Source organism: Arvicola amphibius, chromosome 6, assembly GCF_903992535.2.
Source record: "Arvicola amphibius chromosome 6, mArvAmp1.2, whole genome shotgun sequence".
Classification (NCBI taxonomy): domain Eukaryota; kingdom Metazoa; phylum Chordata; class Mammalia; order Rodentia; family Cricetidae; genus Arvicola; species Arvicola amphibius.
In genome coordinates this window covers 95,939,411-95,961,524 of record NC_052052.2, presented here as the reverse complement: position 1 = coordinate 95,961,524, position 22,114 = coordinate 95,939,411, and the positions used below count along the sequence as shown (strand labels likewise).

The following is a 22,114-nucleotide window of genomic DNA, read 5'->3' as shown; positions in this document are numbered from 1 at the left end:
TAACTTTGTTTTGTGAGTCCCTGAAGGACTAGTAGTCTGTTGAAAATATCAAAAAGTAATCTAATTTATAGATTAGGATTAATTAAGAAACCTGGAAAAATTTCCCGTACGACCTAACTTTGCTCTGTAACTAGCTGACAGTTACAAACATCTAGGACTCAATTGTTTTAGTTCGGTTTGTAGACAAAATTCTGGGGAAAAAAGCAAGGAAAACAATGTTTAATTGTTTGAATCTTGCTTAACACAAGACAATATTTAATAAAAATTGTTGAGGCAAAAAAAAAGACAGTTGGGGCTTGAAGATTTGCCAAAAAACAAAACAAAAGGAAAACTTTGAACTGTAGTTGGACTGTTCTGTCCTATCCAGCAGCTCCCAAATAACCACAGGGAGACTTCTAGCAAATAGCTTAGGCTTGTTTTTCACTATCTCTTATAACTTAAATTAACCCATTTCTGTTCATTTATGTGCTGCCACATGGCTCATGTCTTCTTACCTCATCTCCTACATTTCATGCTTCCTCCTGGTTTCCTGGCCACTCCACCTTTCTCCTTCCCAGTGTCCCCTGTACCTAGAAATTCTGCCTGGCTATAGACTGTTTGACATTTTATTGAACCAATTGCAGTGATATATCTTTACACAGTGTGATCAAATATCTCACAACATTGAAGTCTTGTGACCTGGACCTTCTGGGCTAAATAAGACTAAAATATAGGATGGGTGGTAAACATAAAGGAATAATTGATCAGATGAAGATAGATTTAATTTCCTGAAATGCTGGGACAAAGAACAAGTTTTCAGACATCTTTCATTTAATTCTGCGTTCACTGTAAAAAAATAAAAGATGAAAAATGAACACTTTCATCAAGGCCAAACCCAAAAGCAATGTCTTCTGCCATCATTCCTAGGGCACCGTGAGATGTAGGAACCACAGTCCTCAGACATGTTTTTACTTGGCTCATTACTTCTTTCTTTGTCTCCTATAACAGATCTCAACCATCATGATAGCTGAGTCTCCCCAACACACTCATGTTTATACCTCTAAGCTCAGCAAATGACAAGGGCATTCATCCCATCAAAGGTTTATTATAACTAATTTTTCATCCTGTCTATCCTTGGAGCTCAGATTTTATATAACAAATGGTATACTTTCTCTATAATTTATTCACTTAATAATTCCACCAGATGATTAAAAAAAGGCTTGGCTATCTTTGTTTTCCTGAAGAATTTTCTTTAAACTTGGCTGAGTTTCACTCTGTTCTATGGAAGCCAAAAGGACATCTAAAGGCCTGCCAGATGCTGTTTACCTGTGTGGCCTTTGGCATAACCATTCCTGTGGTCACTGGTGGGCTTCAGATTCAATCTGTAAATTAGAGCTGTAAAGACTAGAATTCTAATGAAGAAAGTCTCAAACAATACAAATCCAAATATTCAAGATCTATGAAAAAACATGCAACAAAAATCTTGGCATTTTAGGAAGGCAGGAAATCAGTTGACTGTGTTGGTGAGAATAATGCAGTCTTCATACTAAACTGTTTAATCTGGATGTTCATATGTGCGACAGATTTTGCCCTGAAGATATACTGGCACCTGACAACTTAATTACTACTGTTATTTATAAAAATTGATATTATCCCTGTTTTGTTTTTCTTGGATCAAAAAATGATTTCTAAAATATATTATGGTGAAGTTTATTTCAAGAATGTAAGACATATTTATAAAACAAAATAGAATTTTTGCATAATTTTAATATGACTTTCTATTTTAACTCCTACCTCATACTGGTTTAAACAACTTTCTAATCTTTTAAGATATTATTTAGCCATATAAAATAGTCTGATTTTTTTCATTTTTTTATATTTAAAAATTTCCATCTCATCCCCTCCTCCTCCCCCTTCCCTCCCCTCCCCTCCACCTATACCCCCCTCCCTCTCCAGGCCAAGGAGCCATCAGGGTTCCCTACTCTATGTTAAGACCAAAGTCCTCCCAACTCCCCCCAGGTCCAGGAAGGTGATCAACCAAGCTGAGAAGGATCCCACAGTATAGAATAATCCAAGCTTCACAGAGTATACACGTTAGTATATTAATGTTAAGTATCTAAAACTGTTAATGATATGTTATTATTGGGTATGACTACAGTTGGACAGGTATTTTTGATAAAATATGAAAACCATTTTGCTGTGTAGCAGCCCCATATTTAGTTAGTCATTCTAGAGATAACCAGTCATGATTATTATTATGCTAATATCTCTGTTAGGTAAAGGTAGTCCCTGGATAGGATTCATTTCTCAGTACTTTCAACTATCTTCCGTTTGTCATTGTAAATCTTCCATACAAGAAAGATGATGTGTTCGAGCCTGCCATAGTTCTAGATTGCATTTGTTTCCTCCTGACCAAGCAATTTGGGTAGACTAATATGCTAGAAATGAATCAGAAAGGCTGCTATGAAGTAATGAAACTCAGGAAGGCAGAGAGGGCAAGAGAGTTATTTTGTACAGTATAAAGTATGTGTAGTGAGTACATCCAGTACCCTTGAGTAGACATCATAATTTAACTGAGATTTCTTTATGCCACTAGAAAGTCGAGTAGGAAGGCTGTTTTTTTTTTCTTCAGTAACTGCTTTGTTATACTTCTGATGGACTTATTTTTGTCTTGCAAATTTTCATTCACATAATTTCTCTTGAGAAGCATCCTTGGAGACACTCCTACAATGTCAGCAGTTTGTTTTCTGGGTTAGAATTTCAATCATACGAATGAATCAAAGGATAGGAAGACAACAGCCCTTTGAGATTAGCTTACTTTCATCTTTGTGGAGAGGAAGAATCACAAAGTCATAACTCTCAGAAGAGTCTTTCATGTACTCATAGCAACCACTTATTATGAACCTGATATATATTTAATTGTGCTAGAAGCTGAGAATATAAAAACTAAATTATAGGACTGGGGAGATCAGTAGGTAGAAGTATTTGCTGCATAATCATGAGAACCTGAGTTCAAATCCTTAGCACCTGAAGAAAGATATTTTTGGCAAATTGTGTTTGGAATTTTCATACTGGTGGGAAAAGACAGATCCAGGAGTTTGCTGGTTATCCAACCAAGCAAAAATTGTGAACATTAGCTTCAGTGAGAGGCCATACAGATAGATAGATAGATAGATAGATAGATAGATAGATAGATAGATAGATAGATAGATAGATAGATAGATGGATGGATGGATGGATGGATGGATGGATGGATGGATGGATGGATGGATGGATGGATGGACGGACGGACAGACGTATGGACAGACAGACAGACAGAGTGGAGAGCAACAGAAGATTTTGACAACCTTTTATGTCTCCAGCATGCACACACACAGGCACTATGCATAACATGCAATACTACTCACAAATACTATACACATCCAAATTAAATAACTAAATAATAATTTATATGCCATGAGGGATAAATTATTTATATGAGGGAAGTATATGTAAATCAAACAATCCCAATGCTACAATAAATATGTATCAACTGCATAGCGTTATTTCCCAGGATACACTGCAAAGGCACAGGAAGGCATAGTGCTTTGAAAGGAATGGCAATATAACAGGAAGGTAGACTAAGAATTTGGTGGAGTTGGAATTGCAGAAGAAGAGATGGCAAAGGAAGAGCATCTTGGGAAAACAGAACTTGTCTAATAACAGCAGTCATACAGATGGTCAGTGCGAAGAATCCACAGGTCAGATAGGAAAAGAAGCGGCAGAAATTAGCTGGAATTCAATGTGAACAGATCAATGTGGAGCAGTCTACATAGACTGCTGTGTACTTTTGTGTCTGTAAATCCTCTGTATGTTTCTTGTAAAAAAGTTTCAAAATAACTATAAATAAATGCTACCTTATACTATTTTTATTTTTTCTAATAAGTGATACAAACTGAAATTAGGCACACATGTGGGGGCATTCCAGCCAAATAAATAAACCCAAAATGGCATATATTTAAAGGAACTTGAGGACATTCAGAATTTATTTTGAAATGAAACTGATTTTCTCAAAAGATTCCTTACATATAATTGTCAACTTGAAATTAATTGTCTGCAAACTTTTCAAAGAAGGAAATTGCTGGGTAATTACTGAGGGAAGCACAGAGGCTGATAATTAACTTCAACATTGCAATCAGTTTTCAATCAAACAGATTGTATGACTAAAAAGTTCAATAAGGACATTAGAGTGAGTCTTTATATTCAGCAACTTACGTGGAAAAGGACTTCATTCTGATGACCCAAAGTCACACAGTAAACTGTCTTCTTCAAGTGTGGAACCTCAAGATGTCACAAGAAGAGAAGGGGGAGTATTTCCGGAAAAGGTAGCTACCGCAAAAGATGAATAAAGAGCAGAAGTCATCCTGGACAATGACCACTTCCTAATATTTGACAAACCATGCTGGAAAACAGAACTACTCAACCTGCATACAGAAGAACCAGTTAGGATTTGGTTTTAATTTCTAAACTATCATAGGTTAATGCCTTTATAAGACAAATGATCATTAGGAAAATGGAGTGGAAACACAAAATATTAGTGGAAATTGACATGAGATAATTGAGATATTTCTTCACTTCCTCAAATAATTTTTTAATTATATTTTCTTTATTCTTGAGAAATCCATACAGGTATATAATGAAATATTATCATATTCAACTCTAATATCTCCTCTTTCAACTCTCTCACTTCTCATCTCTTTGAAAATGTCTTTATGACCTGTTAAAACAAAAGCACTATGTCTAATTACTGCTGTTTATATGTACATAGGTCAGGGGATCATCAATGAAGCATAGCAAACCTACCAGGAGCCATCACCTTAGAAAAAAATGAGTTTTTCTCCTTCAGCAGCTATCAGCTGCCAACAGTGCCTCAGAAAGCACTGGGCCTGGAGAGAAGTTGTCTCATTGTACTAGACTCGACCAACTGCATCTTATTTGGGTCTTCTGCAGGTGATCCCAGATGTTGTGAGATGATTAGTGCAATGGCATGTCCTGTCTAGAAGGCAGCATTTCACAGACCTCTCCCTCATTCTCACTCGTCCATCTTTCTGCCTCCTCCTCTGGGATATGCCCTGAGCCATGGCAGGGAGCATGGGCTTGACACAGATATCCCATTTAGGGCTAAGCACTCAGTCTCTTTCTCTTGGGACTTGGTCTAATTATGCTCCTATGAAGTAACTGTTGTTCACTACAAAAAGCTTCTCTGCCTATGTGTGTGTGACAATTTGGCAATGATCCTGTAACAAATTAATGAAAGTGAGTGATATTCCAGAATCTATTACTTCATTAACTATGTTGGGGGGGATGTTTGTTGTATTGTTCTTTTCTTTTCTTTTTTTCTTTTTTCTTTTCTTTTCTTTTCTTTTCTTTTCTTTCTTTACCCAGTTTTACAGCAGCAGGCATTGAATTCTCTTCTAAGAAGCAGTGCTCAAATCCAGCCAGGAAGTACTCAGTTGGCACAGACCAGTCACACCACTATAAGTAGCAGTGGATACTTTGCCTACAAAGTCAGCATTATAAGATGCAGAGTCCAGTGCTGGGAGTCAATTGGTGAAACTTCCTGCACTGCCCAGGACTGTGGAAGATAGTTACCAGGAAGGAAGTTTCCTATTTTGTCTGGGACTGATTTCTATATGTCTCATAGCTAAAGTGTGTACTGTCTCCAGCAATATAGGATCTTATAATGTAGGCATGATGGAGAAACAAGAGCAATGGCAATACCGTGATTTGTTTGAAAAATTCTTGGGCTTCCATTATACTAGGGAGATAGCCAGTGTCTTCCATAGCAGTTTTTATTTAGTAACCCTTGCCTTCCAGGAATTCCATTATCCACCCATGTAAGTAATTACATTTAAACTCTTTTGTAAAGTTAATGTTAATTAGCTTACTAACTAGTGGGCTTTATTACTTTTGGTAATATTTATAAACATTCCTCCTCTCTCTCTCTCTCTCTCTCTCTCTCTCTCTCTCTCTCTCTCTCTCTCTTTCTCTCTCTCTCTTTCTCTCTCTCTCTCAGTGTGTGTGTGTGTGTGTGTGTGTGTGTGTGTGTGTGTAACATGTCAATGTCATAACTTTACCAGTAATCCACATCACCAGCCCCAAATATTTACTGTTGGTTTTATGTTATGTCATCATGAAACAAAGATTAATGAAACAGAACCTGTGTATAAACTGCTCCCTGAGCTTACAGCAGATAGTTGATTAATATTTCCTTTTCTAAATAACTTGAAAAGGCCGTGAGCTCTGACCATGGGAAGTTAATCTTGAGGTGGGAGAAACATGTATATAAGAAAACAGATGCCACAGTGTCTGATTTGCCTTAAAGACTTTTACATAAGTTGTTGCCTTTTCATTACCTGAACAATTAAAAAAAATCTAGGTAATAAATTACTAATGGCAGTCACAGACAAGACAATGTTTTTATCAAAGACACTTATTATCCATGATAGTTCAAAAAGGAAATTAAGGTGAATTTTCTTGCAGAGCAATAAAGTTGGAAAACCATTTTATGTCAACATGAGGGAATGCTGTAAGTCTTTATAGTAGGATATACAATAAATACAAAATAAAGTACAGTGAATCAGTCAGACTCTGAAGTTGGCAGTGTTTCTGGTCAATGAGAAGGGCACTAAAACAAACTGAGGAGTCTCAGATTTCTAACATAGTTGTAAATTAAACAGTGCAGCAGGGTTAGCAGGTAGCTTGAGAAGACATGATAAAGGGGCGATCATGGAAGTGGGTTAGAGGGACATATGTTAATCCCGAACAGTGAGATTTTGTCTGCTGCTGAAATGCTTACAAGGAGCTCGTAGAGCTGTGCAGCTCATACACAAGAAGCTCGGAGAGATCCTTTCTGGTCTCTACAAACATCACCCGGCTCAGAGATTCCGGTTCACAACCACGCTGGGACTCAAACTTCAAAGGCGAGAATTTTAAAATCCATCTAACCTTCCCCTTACGATGTGTCTGTTGGACCCTATACATACCTGCCACCTAGAAAGAAGAATTTGAATATATGAACTTTTTCTGCTTTTTCCATTTTGTCCATTCTTAAATTTTTTTGTTATTAAGGGAGATTTTTTACAATTTCAAATGTTATTGAGTACTCCTAAGGGGTTTTATTAATGTGGTTTATGTCTACCAGAATTTGCTATTTAGAAAATAAACTAAGAAATATTTGAGGCTATGTTTTATTTATTTTAACAATGCCTTATAGCACCCAAAGTAGCATTAAAATGTACAGTATAAAATATAGTGTTTATATGAAAACAGCAGCATTTTCTGAAAACTGAATTATAAACACTGTGTAGCTTTAAATTATCACATTCATAGAAAGAACATATGAGTAAAATACTCTCCAAAGATATAGCTAATAAAAATATACTGAAAAGGTAGGCATGTAGTCCTGTACTTATAATTACAGCACTCAGGAGGCTGAGAAGGGAAGATGCTCGTGAGTTGAGGACAAGTTTGGCTACATGGAAAATTCATATTTTTTCCTGTCAGTCATTGTTCCAAACATTATTCTGTGAAAAGCTGTTAGTTTAGCATGCAACTCAGTCTTATAATTCCTTCCCCAAAGGTATCACATGCCTGTATTCTGTGCTTGCATATTTCCCCTCCAGTGCCTGTTATGCTTGTTTTCAACAACAGAGCAAGGAATCAGTTAAGGGTTGAGAGTTAATATGATTAATAATTTTTAGTGCTTTATAGAAATCAAGGTGACGTCTTAAAAATTATCACATGCTTGAGGCAATAAGAAAACAATGTCCATTTCTATACCATGGCCCTGAGCTTAAAGGTCATCAGGGTCCCACTCTATTACAGTCACTGTTGGTGAAGCTGAAGCCAATAAAAAGATTGTTGTAATAAAAAATAATCTATTACCCTTGTATTATGTCATTACTGTAGAAGTAGCTCTGAACTGAGTGATCTCTGGAAGGGGTCTTCAGACACAGTGGTTCATCGATCATATTTAAGAACTATTGGTTTATTTGTCTAACTACTCTTTAAAGTATCGACAGGACTGTACAACGCTGTCATCACCTAATCATGCTTGTGCTATTAGATGTGGGGGTTACAGTTAATATTTCAATAACTCATGATGACCTCTTTTTCCATAAACCTTCATCTTCCCCTCTGTCATCTCAATATTTTCCTCTCGTCCTTTTACCAGGTCAGGAATTGCTTTTACAGTATGCTTTCAAATTCATGTCCACAGGAAGTCTCCTGCCCTGCATCTGGTTTAAGTTAGATGCCTGTGAATTTGCTAGCTCTGCACTTGAGAAGCAGAGTGATGCCCGAGCTCTCCTGGCAGATCCACTTTACTCCAGGTTGGGTTACAGGAACCCGGGTCAGCTGTATACCTATAATTGCATCCATATTCCTGGGCATGCTCCATCGTGGCTAGCTTGATTTTAAACAGTCACAGGCTTTGTGGTCAACATATTTTTTTCCTGCATGAAAATACGAGAGAGAAATATGGCAGCTGCTATCTCATTTGAGTGAGTTCAGCAAAATTTGGTGTCCCAATGTTTTTTGGTTCCATGACCCTAGATGACAAATCTTTTCCTCTCCATTTTATGGCATTTCTAGTCGTGTTTGCAAATCTAGTTCACTCTGAACTTTTTCTACCAAATATTTTGTCCTAAAGAACTTGGAAATGAAAACTTCTAGCTCATCTATATTACTCCCCATTTATCTCTGTGTTTTCAGATTGGTCCTTTTCCTTTCCTTTTGCTCTATGTAATTTGACTTTACTATCCCCTTTTTCATCTTTCCCCTTCCCTTTCTCCCCCTTCTCATTTTACGTTTTTCTTTCTCTCATACAGATCATTTCATTTAAAAAATAAAACCATTATATTTCCAAATTCTTGATAATGGGTTATTTTATTTCTAACCCTTTCTCATTTTCCTTTATCCATACTCAGATTACTTCATCTTTTATAGAACAGTGAGAAAAGGTATCTTTCCTGGATTCTATTTCTTCTTTTAATATGTTAGGGCATCAGGCAATTTTATTCTATCATTGGATTTTCATAAAAGATTTAGTATTACATTTTTATGCTGACTTTGTTTTGTATTTGAATGTGTGTGTGTGTGTGTGTGTGTGTGTGTGTGTGAGAGAGAGAGAGAGAGAGAGAGAGAGAGAGAGAGAGAGAGAGAGAGAGAGAGAGAGTACACATATGCCATGGCCTGCATGTGGATGTCAGAGGACAGCCTTACATAAAGTATTCACTTTCTGACATATTTGAGACAGGGTCTCTTTTTGGCCACTGCTTATACCAGCCTCCTGGTATCCTGTCTCTCACAGGAAGAGTTCTATGATTACAGTGAAGCACCACATCCAGCTTTACATGCGTTCTGAGGATTTGAACTCAGGTCTTCATACTTTGTAGAAAGCACAAGCACTGAGATATTGCCCCAGTTTACGTATAAAAGAACTGTAAATATGAACAGATGAAAACATCTCCTGAATGAACTTATCTCTCTGCCTACCAAGTTTACAGATCTCTAAAGAACCTCTGCTCACCCTCTGTCAGCTGCTTTCTCTGTATAGCTTTTTACTAAAACATATCTTGACATAGTCTCAGCATTTTATTATGAAAGATGATAAAGCACTCTGCAGACCTCCTGCTGCCTTCTTTTTTTTTTTCCCTCATGGTTTATTTTTTTTATATTTAAAAATTTCCATCTCCTTCCCTCCTCCTCCTCCCTCCCTTCCCTCCTCCTCCCCCTTCCCTCCCCTCCTTCTCCCCCTTCCCTCCCCTCCCCTCCACCCATACCTCCCCTCCCTCCCTCTCAAGGCCAAGGAGCCATCAGGGTTCCCCACTCTATGCTAAGACCAAGGTCCTCCCAACTCCCCCCAGGTCCAGGAAGGTGATCGACCAAGCTGAGAAGGCTCCCACAGAGCCCGTCCATGAAGAACAATCAGAGCCCAGCGCCATTGTCCTTTGCTTCTCAGTCAGCCTACCCTGTTGGCCACATTCAGAGAGACGGGTTTGGTCGCATGATCCATCAGTCCCATTCCAACTGGAGTTGGTGATCTCCCATTAGTTCTGTCCCACCGTCTCCATGAGTGAACGCACCCCTCTCGTTCCTGACTTTCTCCCTCATGTTCTCGCTCCTTCTGCTCCTCATCAGGACCTTGGGAGCTCAGTCCAGTGCTCCAATGTGGGGCTCAGTCACCTTCCCCATCTGTCGCCAGCTGGAGGTTCCCTCACGGTCCTGACTTTCTTTCTCATATTCTCTCTCCTTCTGCTCCTCATCAGGACCTTGGGAGCTCAGTCCGGTGCTCCAATGTGGGGCTCTGTCATTTTCTTCATCTATCGTCAGGTGGAGGTTCTATGGTGATATGCAAGACATTCATCAGTATGGCTATAGGAACTGGCCTTTTCAGGCTCCCTCTCCTCAGCTGCCCAAGGAACTAACTGGGGGTGTCTCCCTGGAAACCTGGGAACCCCTCTAGGGAAACAATGTTCTCAACTTGTTACTTGTTCATGCTAGATGACAATAGCAGACTTCACACAATAAATGTCACTTGCACTTCTGAGTACCTGGTTTGTTTCCCTTTGAAAGTGTGACTGTGGAATTGACTTTCCTGCATACATTTGACTTCTAGCATCTCCATGTCATGCTTTTATAACACGCTAAATAAATATATGATATCATTTCCATGTGCTATTGTTGTAAGGAGCCCACTAGTTAGTTCCCAGCTACTCAACCCTGAAATAATCACACAGAAGCCATATTATTTAAATCACTGTTTGGCCCATTAACTCTAGCTAGCTCTTACATCTAGAATTAACCCATCTCCATTATTTTATAATTTACCACGAGGCTCATGACATACCAGCAAGGTTTCAGCGTGTTTTTTTTCGAGGGGTGGCTCCATGGCTTCTCCCTGACTCTGCTTTCCTTCTCCCAGCATTCAGTTTAGTTTTCTCTGCCTCCCTCTATTCCCTGAGCAGGCCCAAGACAGTTTCTCTACTAACCAGTGGTATTCACAGCATACAGAGGAGAATCCCACATCACGCTATTTCATTCCCTGTAGTTCTCTCCACTTCCTCGCACCTTCTCCATGTTTATGTTTTGCTCTTTCACTGTGCATTTTTGCATGCCTTAAGTATGCCTTACAAAAATGACAATAAATTGTTTAAAATTTAAAAGTGTCATAACTATCATTAAAATCAGTCTATTCAGACAAGATAAAATTTGGTCTGCAAATCAAGAGGTGAGTTGTAAAATAAAACTTTCCTAAGGTTTAGATTAGAGGAAGATAGCCTAGACAGATTATTTGACACTGAAAAGTTTCATTGGAAACAAGAGCAGTAGTCTCTTACTGTTGAATGAACAAGCAAGATAAGAAAAGCAATGCCCCCCAACTTCCCCTGGTTATAAAACAGAGGGGTAAAAATACCATCTTTCCATGGCCCTTTAGGATGGTATGGAGGGAGAAAATTATGTCTGAAGAGATCTCTCCTTGACAAGGAAAATACAGTCAATGAACATTGAAATAGATATGAAGAGACTGGGACACAGCTCAGCAGGCCAAGTGCTTGCTGTGCAAACACGAGGACCTGAGTTCAAGTCCCAGAACTCATGTTACATCCACGGCCTTATGCTCGCCAGGGAAACACTGCCACTGAACTGCATCCCCAGCTCTTGGTGAATTGTTGTTGAGCATAGGAAAGAAGAGACAATAGAGGCAGTGAATGGACTTGGTTCTATCACTAATCCTTCAGAAAACAATATAAAGTTACTTTCTTTAAAAGTTTGCTTTATCTGTGCTATATTCCCAGAAGTGTACTAGGTACTGGAAGATGTAAGGAAAATAGATGTGATCTTTAACCATCAAGGAGCTAAAAGAGGAACAGTTTCAATTGTTCTGTCTTTACAAAGGGAGAGAAAAGGGGACACCACACACACATAAACACACACACACACACACACACACACACACACACAGAGAGAGAGAGAGGGGGGGAGGAGAGGGAGAGAGAGAGAACATGAGAGAGACAGATAGACAAAGAGCTGAAACAGAACGATTTAAAAGATTCTTGATAGCATTAAACAGTTTTTTTTAATTTTATTGTTTCAAAACAATCTTTTTTTACTTTACATACCAATCCCAGTCCCCTCTCCTTCTTCTCCTCCACTCTCCCACCTTCCCTGTACCCCACTCCCTATCCTTTCCTCAGAAAGAGTGAGGCCTCCCATTGGAAATCAGCAGTCTGTCAGATCCCTTGAGGCAGGACCAAGGCCCTCCCCTGTATCTGGGCTGAGTTTTTGGGGCCACTGGCACTAAGCAATGTTTTAAGTGACAGCGCTGGAGTTGTGGAGATGGCTCAGCAATTGAGTGTTTACTGCTCTTTCAGAATATCAGGCTTTGGGGGCTGAAGAGATGGCTCAGTGGTTACAAGCATTGCCTGCTCTTCCAAAGGTTCTGAGTTCAACTCCCAGCAACCACATGGTGGCTCACAACCATCTGTAATGAGGCCTGGTACCCTTGTATACATAAAATAATAATAATAATAACAAATAATAACAATAACAACAACAATAATAATAATAATAGTAATAATAGTAATAATGAAAATCAGGCTTTGGTTATCATCACTTGTGTTAGGCAGCACATGATTGGCTGTCACTCCAACTCCGTGAAATACAATCACACTCTTTTGGCCGTATATTCACCTTAAGAAACAAACACATAACCATACAGATCTTCCCAAGCGCACATGTACACATGTATACACACACACACACAGAGAGAAAATAATTTTTTAAATAATAATAGTAGTTATCACTATTACAAAGATTTATACTTCCACTGAGTACAAGCCCTGGATGTAGAAAAAAGGGTAATTTAGAAGAAACTGTATGTGTCAAAAGAAGAAACAAATAAAGAGTAGTATTAAATCACTGTCAAGTATTACCGTGTAGTAAACACTGGGAACAACTGCATCTAAGAGAGTTTAGCATCTCTACAGATCTCTAAATAGAAATCCTAGAGGAATGAACCATGCACCATAAACACTGTAAGAGAATTTACCTTTTTAGAGAAGTTAACATATGCTGTTTGGTTTGTAAACACTAGATGCATTTCCTGAAATGAAAAGGAACAGCAAATGAAATGAACACACCAAAGTCAGCACCATCATCACACATCTGGAAGGGTGTGTAACCATGGTGCAGCCCATTCCACCTGGGAACTACCAGCATTCATGTCTGGGAACTTGAAATATTGTCTGGATTCTCAGAAACAATATACAGAAGTTAGCTTATTAGTTCTACCTAATAAGAAGTCAGTTCTACCACACAATGTACACAGGCAATATCTTTTAATAGAAAAATCCATTAAAATTTTATGCTATTTGCTTCAAGTTATTTTCACATCTGCATTGTAAGTGTATCAGTTTCTGAAAGCACGCTTATTCTTATTCACTGCTAGTAAAAAATATAAGCTTATGCAGTCACTATGTAAATCAGCATGAAAATTCTCCAGAAAAATAACAAAGAGCCATCATATGACACAACTACATAAGTCTTGGTTATGTTTCAAATGCCTATAATCCCCATCTGTGTTTCGAGCTGTACTGTTCACTATATCCAGGAACTAGACCCAGCCTAGATGTCCATCTGTAGATGAATGGATGAAGAAAATGTGGCTAAAATGTACAGTGGAATCTTATGCATCCATAAAAGATGAAACCATGACGTTTGCAGGAAATAAAAACAAAAATCATTATGTCAAATGAAAGAATCCAGAGTAATGTTTTCTGTTATATGAAGAGCCAAGTGTGTGTGTGTGTATGTGTGTGTGTCTGTCTTTGTGGTGTTTATATATGTGTTTGTAGATCACAAAATGAAGTAGAGAATATTAAGACAGGGGAGGGGTGAATAAAATGGGACAAAGAAGACAATGGAATGTATGTAATAGGAAATGAGGGGAGGTGACCAAGTATATGGGGAAAGACTTAACGGGGGATTGCTGTGGGAAATCCTACAGCCAGTAGCCTTTAAGTTACTGCCCACTTGGGCATGGCCTCTTATACTATTTATGCCAATGTAAAGCGTGCAACCACTCTCTTTTCTGGCTGTGGGATTCAGTGGCTGTTTTCTGTTCCAGCAGAGGATTCTGATTTGTAAGTCTACACCTAAATAAATAATCATCTATTATTCTCAATTCTGAGCTAATGTGGGATTTCTTTTAAGCATCCTTCTTCAGGGGAAACAGTGAAAAAGGCGAGATGAGATCAAAGTATAACATGTTTACGAAGATGCCTGGGTGAAACTCATCTATTTATATGGTAATCTGAAAATAAATTAAAAATTGAAATGAATGAAAAGGAAGTATGGTTCTGTATGCTTTGCGGAGGACAGGGAAGTCTGATAATATGATTCACTTGGAGATGAACAGGAGAGACCATCTGAAATGCTGTTGCATTTTGCTTTATTGAACTAGGTTCTCCCTAATCACTTTCTAAGCCTGATTTCAGAAGATGCACTCTTAATTCTGTATTGTTGCATATGTGTATTGTGTGTACATATGTCTTTGTGTGCATGTCAAAGTGCCAAAGAAGAACCACCCACTTTTTTCTTTCCTTTGAAGCCAGATTCTCTCACTGAACAGAATTTACCAAGTTGCCTAGGATGGCTGTTAACTCAAGCATCTACCTGTCTCTTCCTGTCCACTTGGGATTATAAGCATCTACCATAAAACCTTATCACATGCATTGTAGGAACTGCACTCAGATCCACATACAGTGACAAGCTGTTTTCCTAGCCCCTAAGGGGCTAGATAGATAGATAGATAGATAGATAGATAGATAGATAGATAGATATCTTTGCTTATAGGGAAGAGTAGTACCATTAGGGGCTTGATGGGTTTGACTTAAAAGCCAGTCCATCTCACTAGCATGCAAAACGACAGGCAAATGAAATGAAAAAAACCAAGGCTAACAAAGATATTAAACCATGTCTGATAAAAATGGCAATTATGCAAATAAATTTTATAAGTGATACTCTTGCTAATCATAAAAGTAATTAAACAAATTATGAAAGTTTAACAGTCTATAAAATATTAATTGATAAACTTACAGTGCATGAATGGATTTAACTTGGCCTTTTCCTGTCAACCCTGCCCAGTCTCCTGCCAAGATACAGTTTCAATATTTAGAGTGACAGTGTGTCACTGTCTCCTTTCTGTTCTTTTTAGCCTGGTGAAAAATTTATTTACCTGGTACTCTAATGTTCTATAATAGTAAGATAATGTCCCCAACACACTAATAATTAGTTGTGTATTACAACTTAATGGTTATGGAGTTTCAGTTGGAAGTGATGAACACATTTTGGAGTTAGATAATATTGACAGTTGCATAACATTAGGAATGTAACTGATAAGAATGATTTGTACAGTTCATATTGGTTACATTGGCAAATTTGTGTTATGTATATTTACAATAATATTATATTAGTAACTAAAATTTAATAAAATTAATATCATAAATCATTGGATCATGTGTGTGTGTGTGTGTGTGTGTGTGTGTGTGTGTGTGTGAGTGAATTGAGGACTAGGAAAATGGCTTAGTGGGTAAATGCTTACCTCTCAAGTGAAAGATTTATGTTCAGATTCCCAGAACCCATGTCAAGTCAGGCCTATGCAGTAGTCCATGTCTGTAATCCCAGTACTCATAAAATAAAACTGGAAGTGGAATCAGCAAAACCGGTAAAACTGTGTGCCACCTAGCTCAGTGCATAAAACAGTGAATAACAGTCACTCTCTTAGATATACATGTGCACATACACTTACACAAATGAACAGGTACACGCTTATGTGTCATACACAGACACAAATGTGTGAATTACATGGCATATAAATTATAACCTAATAAAGCTGTTAAAAACAACACACACATTCATCACAAAGTCATGTTTATTGCCATAACATATATTTTGATTTTATTCTTTTTCATTTGCTTTTTTGCTTCTTTATAATATTTGTAGATTAATAAGTAAGTAACTCAGTGTTTAAATTATTGTTGGGGCTATCAATATTAAAGAGCATTATGCAGTGTGTGTAATAACAAATTAACTTGATGGGGTCATCTGTAGGGCATGTGTGATATTTAATATATAGATATTCCTGCAATATTAGGAATGTAATTAAGATTGAATTGTAAAATTCAAATTGGTTACATTGGCAAATTTATATTACATACACCTGCCATAATATTATATTAGTAAAGATATCAATATTTAACCAAAGAACCAACCATTGCCAATAAGAGCCATAGTTTTGGTTGGAATACAGATAGCTTGAAGCAGACTTTGAAGCATGAGAATTTACAGGTACTTGCCTTCCATCAGCACACACCGACCTCCTTTATTACAACTCCATACCCTCATCACACATATTCTTGTCTTTCTAGGTAGATCAAACCCATGAAGTCCACACCCAGCATATTTCACTTTAGCAGGAAAAATAAATACTTAAATAGTTAAGACTGAAGAATCTTTTCAGAAGAAGAATTGCTTCCTTACACATATTTAGATGACTGAGAATTTTATCAACTTCCCTGACTTCTGCCTGTCAGTCTTTGAGTTGCCTGGGGTTCCATCAGACCAAATCTGAAAGCCATTGCCGTATATCAACATCATTTGTGTCATCCTGCCTGCTTCGTCAGTCTCTAGTCACCTGCCCCTCATCCCTGGACTCTCTGTCCTGCCTAGCACTGGAGTTCAGCTTCTTCCTATTCCCTGGTTTCATTCCCAATTTGAACTTAGACTGGAGTTTTGTTTGCAGTGTTTTTGTGTCTCTGGCTGCCTCACATTTCCTAGTTTCTAGCTTCACTCTGTTTTGGTACTTGCTAAGTCATGTTCAAGCTGTCCCAAACCAGCTCTTGCTTTGCCGTTTGACACATTTCAAAAACCACCTTTATGTTCTTGCCAGTCACCAGTTAGAGATTGCTCCTGTCCAGGTGCATGCCCTGAATTTACTGCTCTGACAATGTAACATGAACCTGTTTGGGAAGAAACAAACACAAAGATTCCAAATGTATTTATCCAGGTCAAATGGTGAAATTCCTACACATTCCATTAGTGGGTTAAGGAATAACAGATAAATTGTTGAATTACTTAAGGTTAGATATAGCTGTTTTTCAAATTATGACTTACAAAAAGCTATATTAGGTGTATGTGTAATTTACTAAAATGTACCCTTAATGACAGTAAACCATTTCATCTGTGGCATATTTAATCTAATGGTTTAAAAAGCAGTAATGGTAGTATGCTTAGATGATATTGATACCAGGGGGAGATGTATTTCCACCTAAACACCATCACCCAGATTAGGGTCTGCAATGCTGCTGCTGCTTAGAAAAAAACCTGTGTGATTTGGGTAGATAGGAGGTCTAGCCTCTGGAAACTTTAAACAAAATATTGTTGAGAGGTTCCGCTTCTCCTTTAGTATTTAAGGGTGTATACTGATGAACTTGTTAATTAATATTGTACCCCGATTAGACACAAAAAATTATAGCATTTATATTTTTCCGCTTGGTTGCTCTTAAGACAATGGTAATTATTCCAGAAATGTCCCCTCCCATCCTCTGTGTGTGTGTGTGTGTCTATGGTTTTGTGGGGGGGGGGGGCGCATGCGCTTGGGTGTGTATATGCACGCATGTATTTGGGATATCCCTTTATTTGTAACTGAGTAGTTGTTGGTTATACTTATTTTTCTTAGTGAGTGTCACTTTTTTTTTTATCAGTTCTTCCAGAGTCGATTGTCTTCCAACAAGAAGAGAAAGTATAAAAAGAAAGCAATCATTTAGGAGTTCGATTATGTTGAATTGTACAGATCTAGTCCATGACTTGAGAAGAAATACTCACATGAAAAACTCTTCAAGAGGCTGAACAGACGACTCTGTGGGAAAATAGAGAACTAGAGTTCAGATCCCCAGATTTAATGTAAACACTGGGTGAGCATGACAGCCTTCTTGGAATTCCAGCCTTGAAGGTGGGTAGGCAGGGAGTCATAGGACAAGTTGTTTAACTGAACTAGGCAAAATCGTGAGCTCCAGGTCCAATAGACAGGCCCTGCTTTGGTGCAGAAAGTGAGACTCATCAAAAACTGTCATCCTATGTCAATTTTAGGCTTCCATACAATGTTCAAACAAATGCATGAGCACCACATACACATGTACCCATACATAAGTGAATACACACATCCACACATGCAAAACTAAATTAATAAAAATAAAGCAAAACTCTCAAACGCTCAAATATAAGATTGTTGGTTAAACTACTAGATATTTTGACTCATGGGCTTCAGATTTCTACAAGAGACACTGTCATGAGGTGTGATCTCAGGATGTGGTTTGGCACTTCTAGTGTAAGGGAGTCCAAGACAGGCTTTCCATATTACAGTGTTATATTCCATTGCTCTTTCTGATGCTGCATTGTTAGAATAACTTGAGCAATATTTAAAAAATCAGCATTGAAACCAACTGACGATCCTTTTATTTGCCAGAGTCTATTTAGATCTAAGTACTCGAGAGTTCAAATTATATTTGTTTTCATGAATGTGGTTGCCTTGGTATCCTTCAGAGAAAAAAATATATATATTTTATGGTAATGTATTGAGGAAAAAAAGAGTGTACTGGTGAGACAGTGCGTCCCTCAGAAATTTCTAACAATGACCTGAACATGAACCAAGAGCACTTAATACTTCTTTATTGCCAGGTAAGGGCATCCATCCCTGTATTTCACTCACCTAAAGGTCAAGGCAGATGGAAGAAGAGTTTGCACCTGGACTGGACAAGACAGCAAGACTGCCGAAAAAGAACGAATAAGGAAATCAAATAATCAGTACTCTTTCACTAACATTTGGGTTTTTGTGACCCTGAGTTGTTTTTGTTTTGTTTTGTTTTAAGGAAATCTGAGGGGGGTGGCAACTGTGCCTTTGTCAATCCAGTTTATGGGAATTGCATGAACCCAGAGAAAACAGAGGTAAGTGGCAAGATAAATCACATTGATTCAGAAGCAAACACACACACACACACACACACACACACACACACACACACACGTCCTACCCATCATTAATTAGTTGTGTTTGGAACCATTTCTACATCATGGCTAAGAGAAACATTCTAGTGAACTATTTCAATTAGGAGCAAAAAAGACATTTAAGGCTCTAGAAGTGAGTGATATTTTCCATTTAGGACAGTTTAATTCGGCTTGTAAAATCAGTTCACTATTAAATGGCTTTGTGGTCACTGTACAGTCTCCAAGAAAGCTGGTAATTCTGAAAAATATCTGTTTAACCCATAGAGAAGCATTAGTCAGCTATTCCCGGCAACTACTCACTGGGTGTTTTACTGGCTTATGTGTAGCCTCACTAATAAGTATATAGAAGAAAACTTGGATATTTTTCCTTAGTACATTTTTAAATATTTATTTTTATATGTGTTTTATGTCTACATGTTGGTGTGGGGAATACATACACCTCAGTGCAGGTGTAAGCAGGAGGAAGTACACCCAAAGATGGGCTACAGGTTGTTTGGAGGGCCAGATGTGATGCAGCAACCTGAGTTGATTCTAGGAGCAGTATATACTCTGAAGACCTAAGCCATCTCCCCAGTCCTCCTGCTTAATTTTTATAAAATAATCTATCAGCCGTTTCTAATTTTTTTGTTCTTGACATTGAAAACGAGCACCAAAGAGGCAGGTCAGATGGTTTCTAACATTTCAGGACCTTGTATGATGTTATTGAAGATTTGTTGACTTTTTACATTTTCATGTTTTCTTCAATAAGTATGTCATGGACACTTATAGGTTTTGTTTAGGTGGAAATAAAAAAAAAAGCAACAGGAAGAAATCACACTGACCATGCAGGGATTTATGTGGATGACTCAGTGAGAAAATCAAACATATTTTTACTCAATTAACAATAAAAATCTACAGAGATGCAATATTTAATCAATTGAATAAGAAAGATATACAAATAAATGTATATTTTTGCTGAAGATAAGAAAATTTAATTTTTTAACCCCAACTTAGATAAGTGTTTTGGTGTCAGATAAATGCTAATTCTAAGAGAAATTAAAATAAAATTTTTAGATGTGAGAATTTGTATGTTAGTACCTCAACAAATCAACAGTCAATAAATAGTGGCTACGAAGGTGCCCTACTTTCCTTAGTCCTGAAAAGACAGTTTTTATAGTGTGTGGGTGCATGCTTCCCGGAATGCACAGGGACAGGTCTAGCTCCCTGGCCTACTTTTCAGCATGCTTTCATGCAGGTTTCACTGCAGTTTGACATTTATTATGCAAAGCAAGACTTCAGAATTTCATTTTATTTCCTTTCCATATTTCCACATTCTTTTTAAAATTTAATTTTCAGTTCATTATGTAGGACTAAAGAAGAAAACCTGACACATCTCTTTTTATTGTTTTAGAGAAATGAATTAAGTCCTTTCTAAGCTCTTTGACATAAAAGAAAAATATATTTATTTAAATTATTGCTGTAAAACTCATACAGAAATGTCATATGGTACTATTGATTTTGGGGATATAGTAAAAGAAACAAAACCCTCTCGATCACCCATTGGTCCCCATCAGATACGCTCAGCCCTTGGCCACCTTTGTCGCATTTCCTTCTATGTGTTCTCCAACCCATGCCCCACTCTAAGCAAATCACAGCTATTACTTAATTTAACTATGAAACTTCAGTTGTATATTTGAGGGGGTAAGAACATATTTAAAATATACCCATCGTATCATGTCTACAGATGTAGCAGTATTTTCATAATATTATCTAAAGATATTCAGTGTTCAACCTACTCCAGTTGTCTTACGTGTAAGGCCTTTGTAGCTAGGTAAAGATTTTGTTGGTGCTGTATTTTTAAATCAGAATCTCTATAAAGAACATGAATACAAATTGATAGCTAAGTCTTTTAAGGCTGTTTTAATCTTTATGTTCTATATTCTCCTAGTTTTCTTTTGCAAAATATTTTTGGAAGAAACAAGCTTTTCCCAGATAACTTCTCATATTTTAGACTTTCTAATATATTCAACAACCTTAATTCTGTCTCAAAGCTCTTGTGATTTTATTGGATTTATCCTAACCATAGTCTATGTATCAAGCTTAGTGAAACAGCACAAGAGAAAGTGCCAAAATACTGCCTTCTGAATTTCTCTATGCTTGCATAGGTGAGGGCAGGCAGCAAGACCCACGTCCACAGCTCCTGGAAACGCACCGAGTGTGTCCCACATCAGAGATCTGGTAGTGTGATCTGAATCAAGGCCCAGGGTACTCTGATTATCATTAGAAATATCCTTCGTTCCTCATGATTCTCTCAGAAGTTTCCTACCTGGAAAATACTAACCTTCTAAATATATGTTTCCTCCTAGAGTTCCATCTATTCTTTCTCAAATCCATTTTATGGTGCAAAATCAGGAAGCCTGGAAACGATATCTCACCATCTCAAGTCATAACATCAAAACTGTTTCATCCAATATATGTTTATAGAAAATTTCATTCACTAAACTGATCCTATAGGAGATAAAAAAGAAAATATCCAAATGTTAGTGTGATTGCAACATAATGAAGCAGCGTTCCTTGTCGATTATTTGAACGTTTCTATGGAATCACAGACAACGCCTTATCTTCATTGCATATCTGAGTACTTCAATAAAACAGTCTGCCTAATTAACTTTTGTTTTTTATTCAGATTATTTATTTTAAGAAATGAAAATATAGTTTATTCTAGAGCAAAATTTGAGTGGCCATGGCCTAGGAACATAGATTTAGGCTACCCTATATTCTGTGTTATTGGAGGCAGTTTCATGGTTTTGCAAAACAAAGAGTCATAAATCAAGGCAAGTTTAAAATACATTTGTGAGTATATCAAAGAGGTGGTTATAGTAAGATATGGCAAGCTTTTCTATAGGGCTCAGAGGTTAGCTCTAGAACTCATGATCAGATTGCTTCACATCTGGAATATAAAGAAGTATTAAATGTTATTTCTTTTCACTAACGCTTAGAAACAAAGGTAAGCTCACTCCATTTGCAATCTTATGAGAATGATCAAATG

At 37.5% G+C, this 22,114-nt stretch overlaps 1 protein-coding gene across 1 annotated transcript in view; it reads left to right on the top strand.

Annotated features, from left to right (window-relative positions):
* Positions 1-21,575, top strand: part of Malrd1 (MAM and LDL receptor class A domain containing 1) — a 617,971-nt gene extending 596,396 nt beyond the window's left edge. The window contains exons 38-39 of the mRNA XM_038334493.1: positions 18,951-19,026; positions 21,432-21,575. Coding sequence (XP_038190421.1) covers positions 18,951-19,026; positions 21,432-21,515 — 160 coding nt within the window. The 3' untranslated portion in view covers positions 21,516-21,575. The remainder of the gene's footprint in view (positions 1-18,950; positions 19,027-21,431) is intronic.
* The last annotated feature ends 539 nt before the right edge of the window (positions 21,576-22,114 follow it).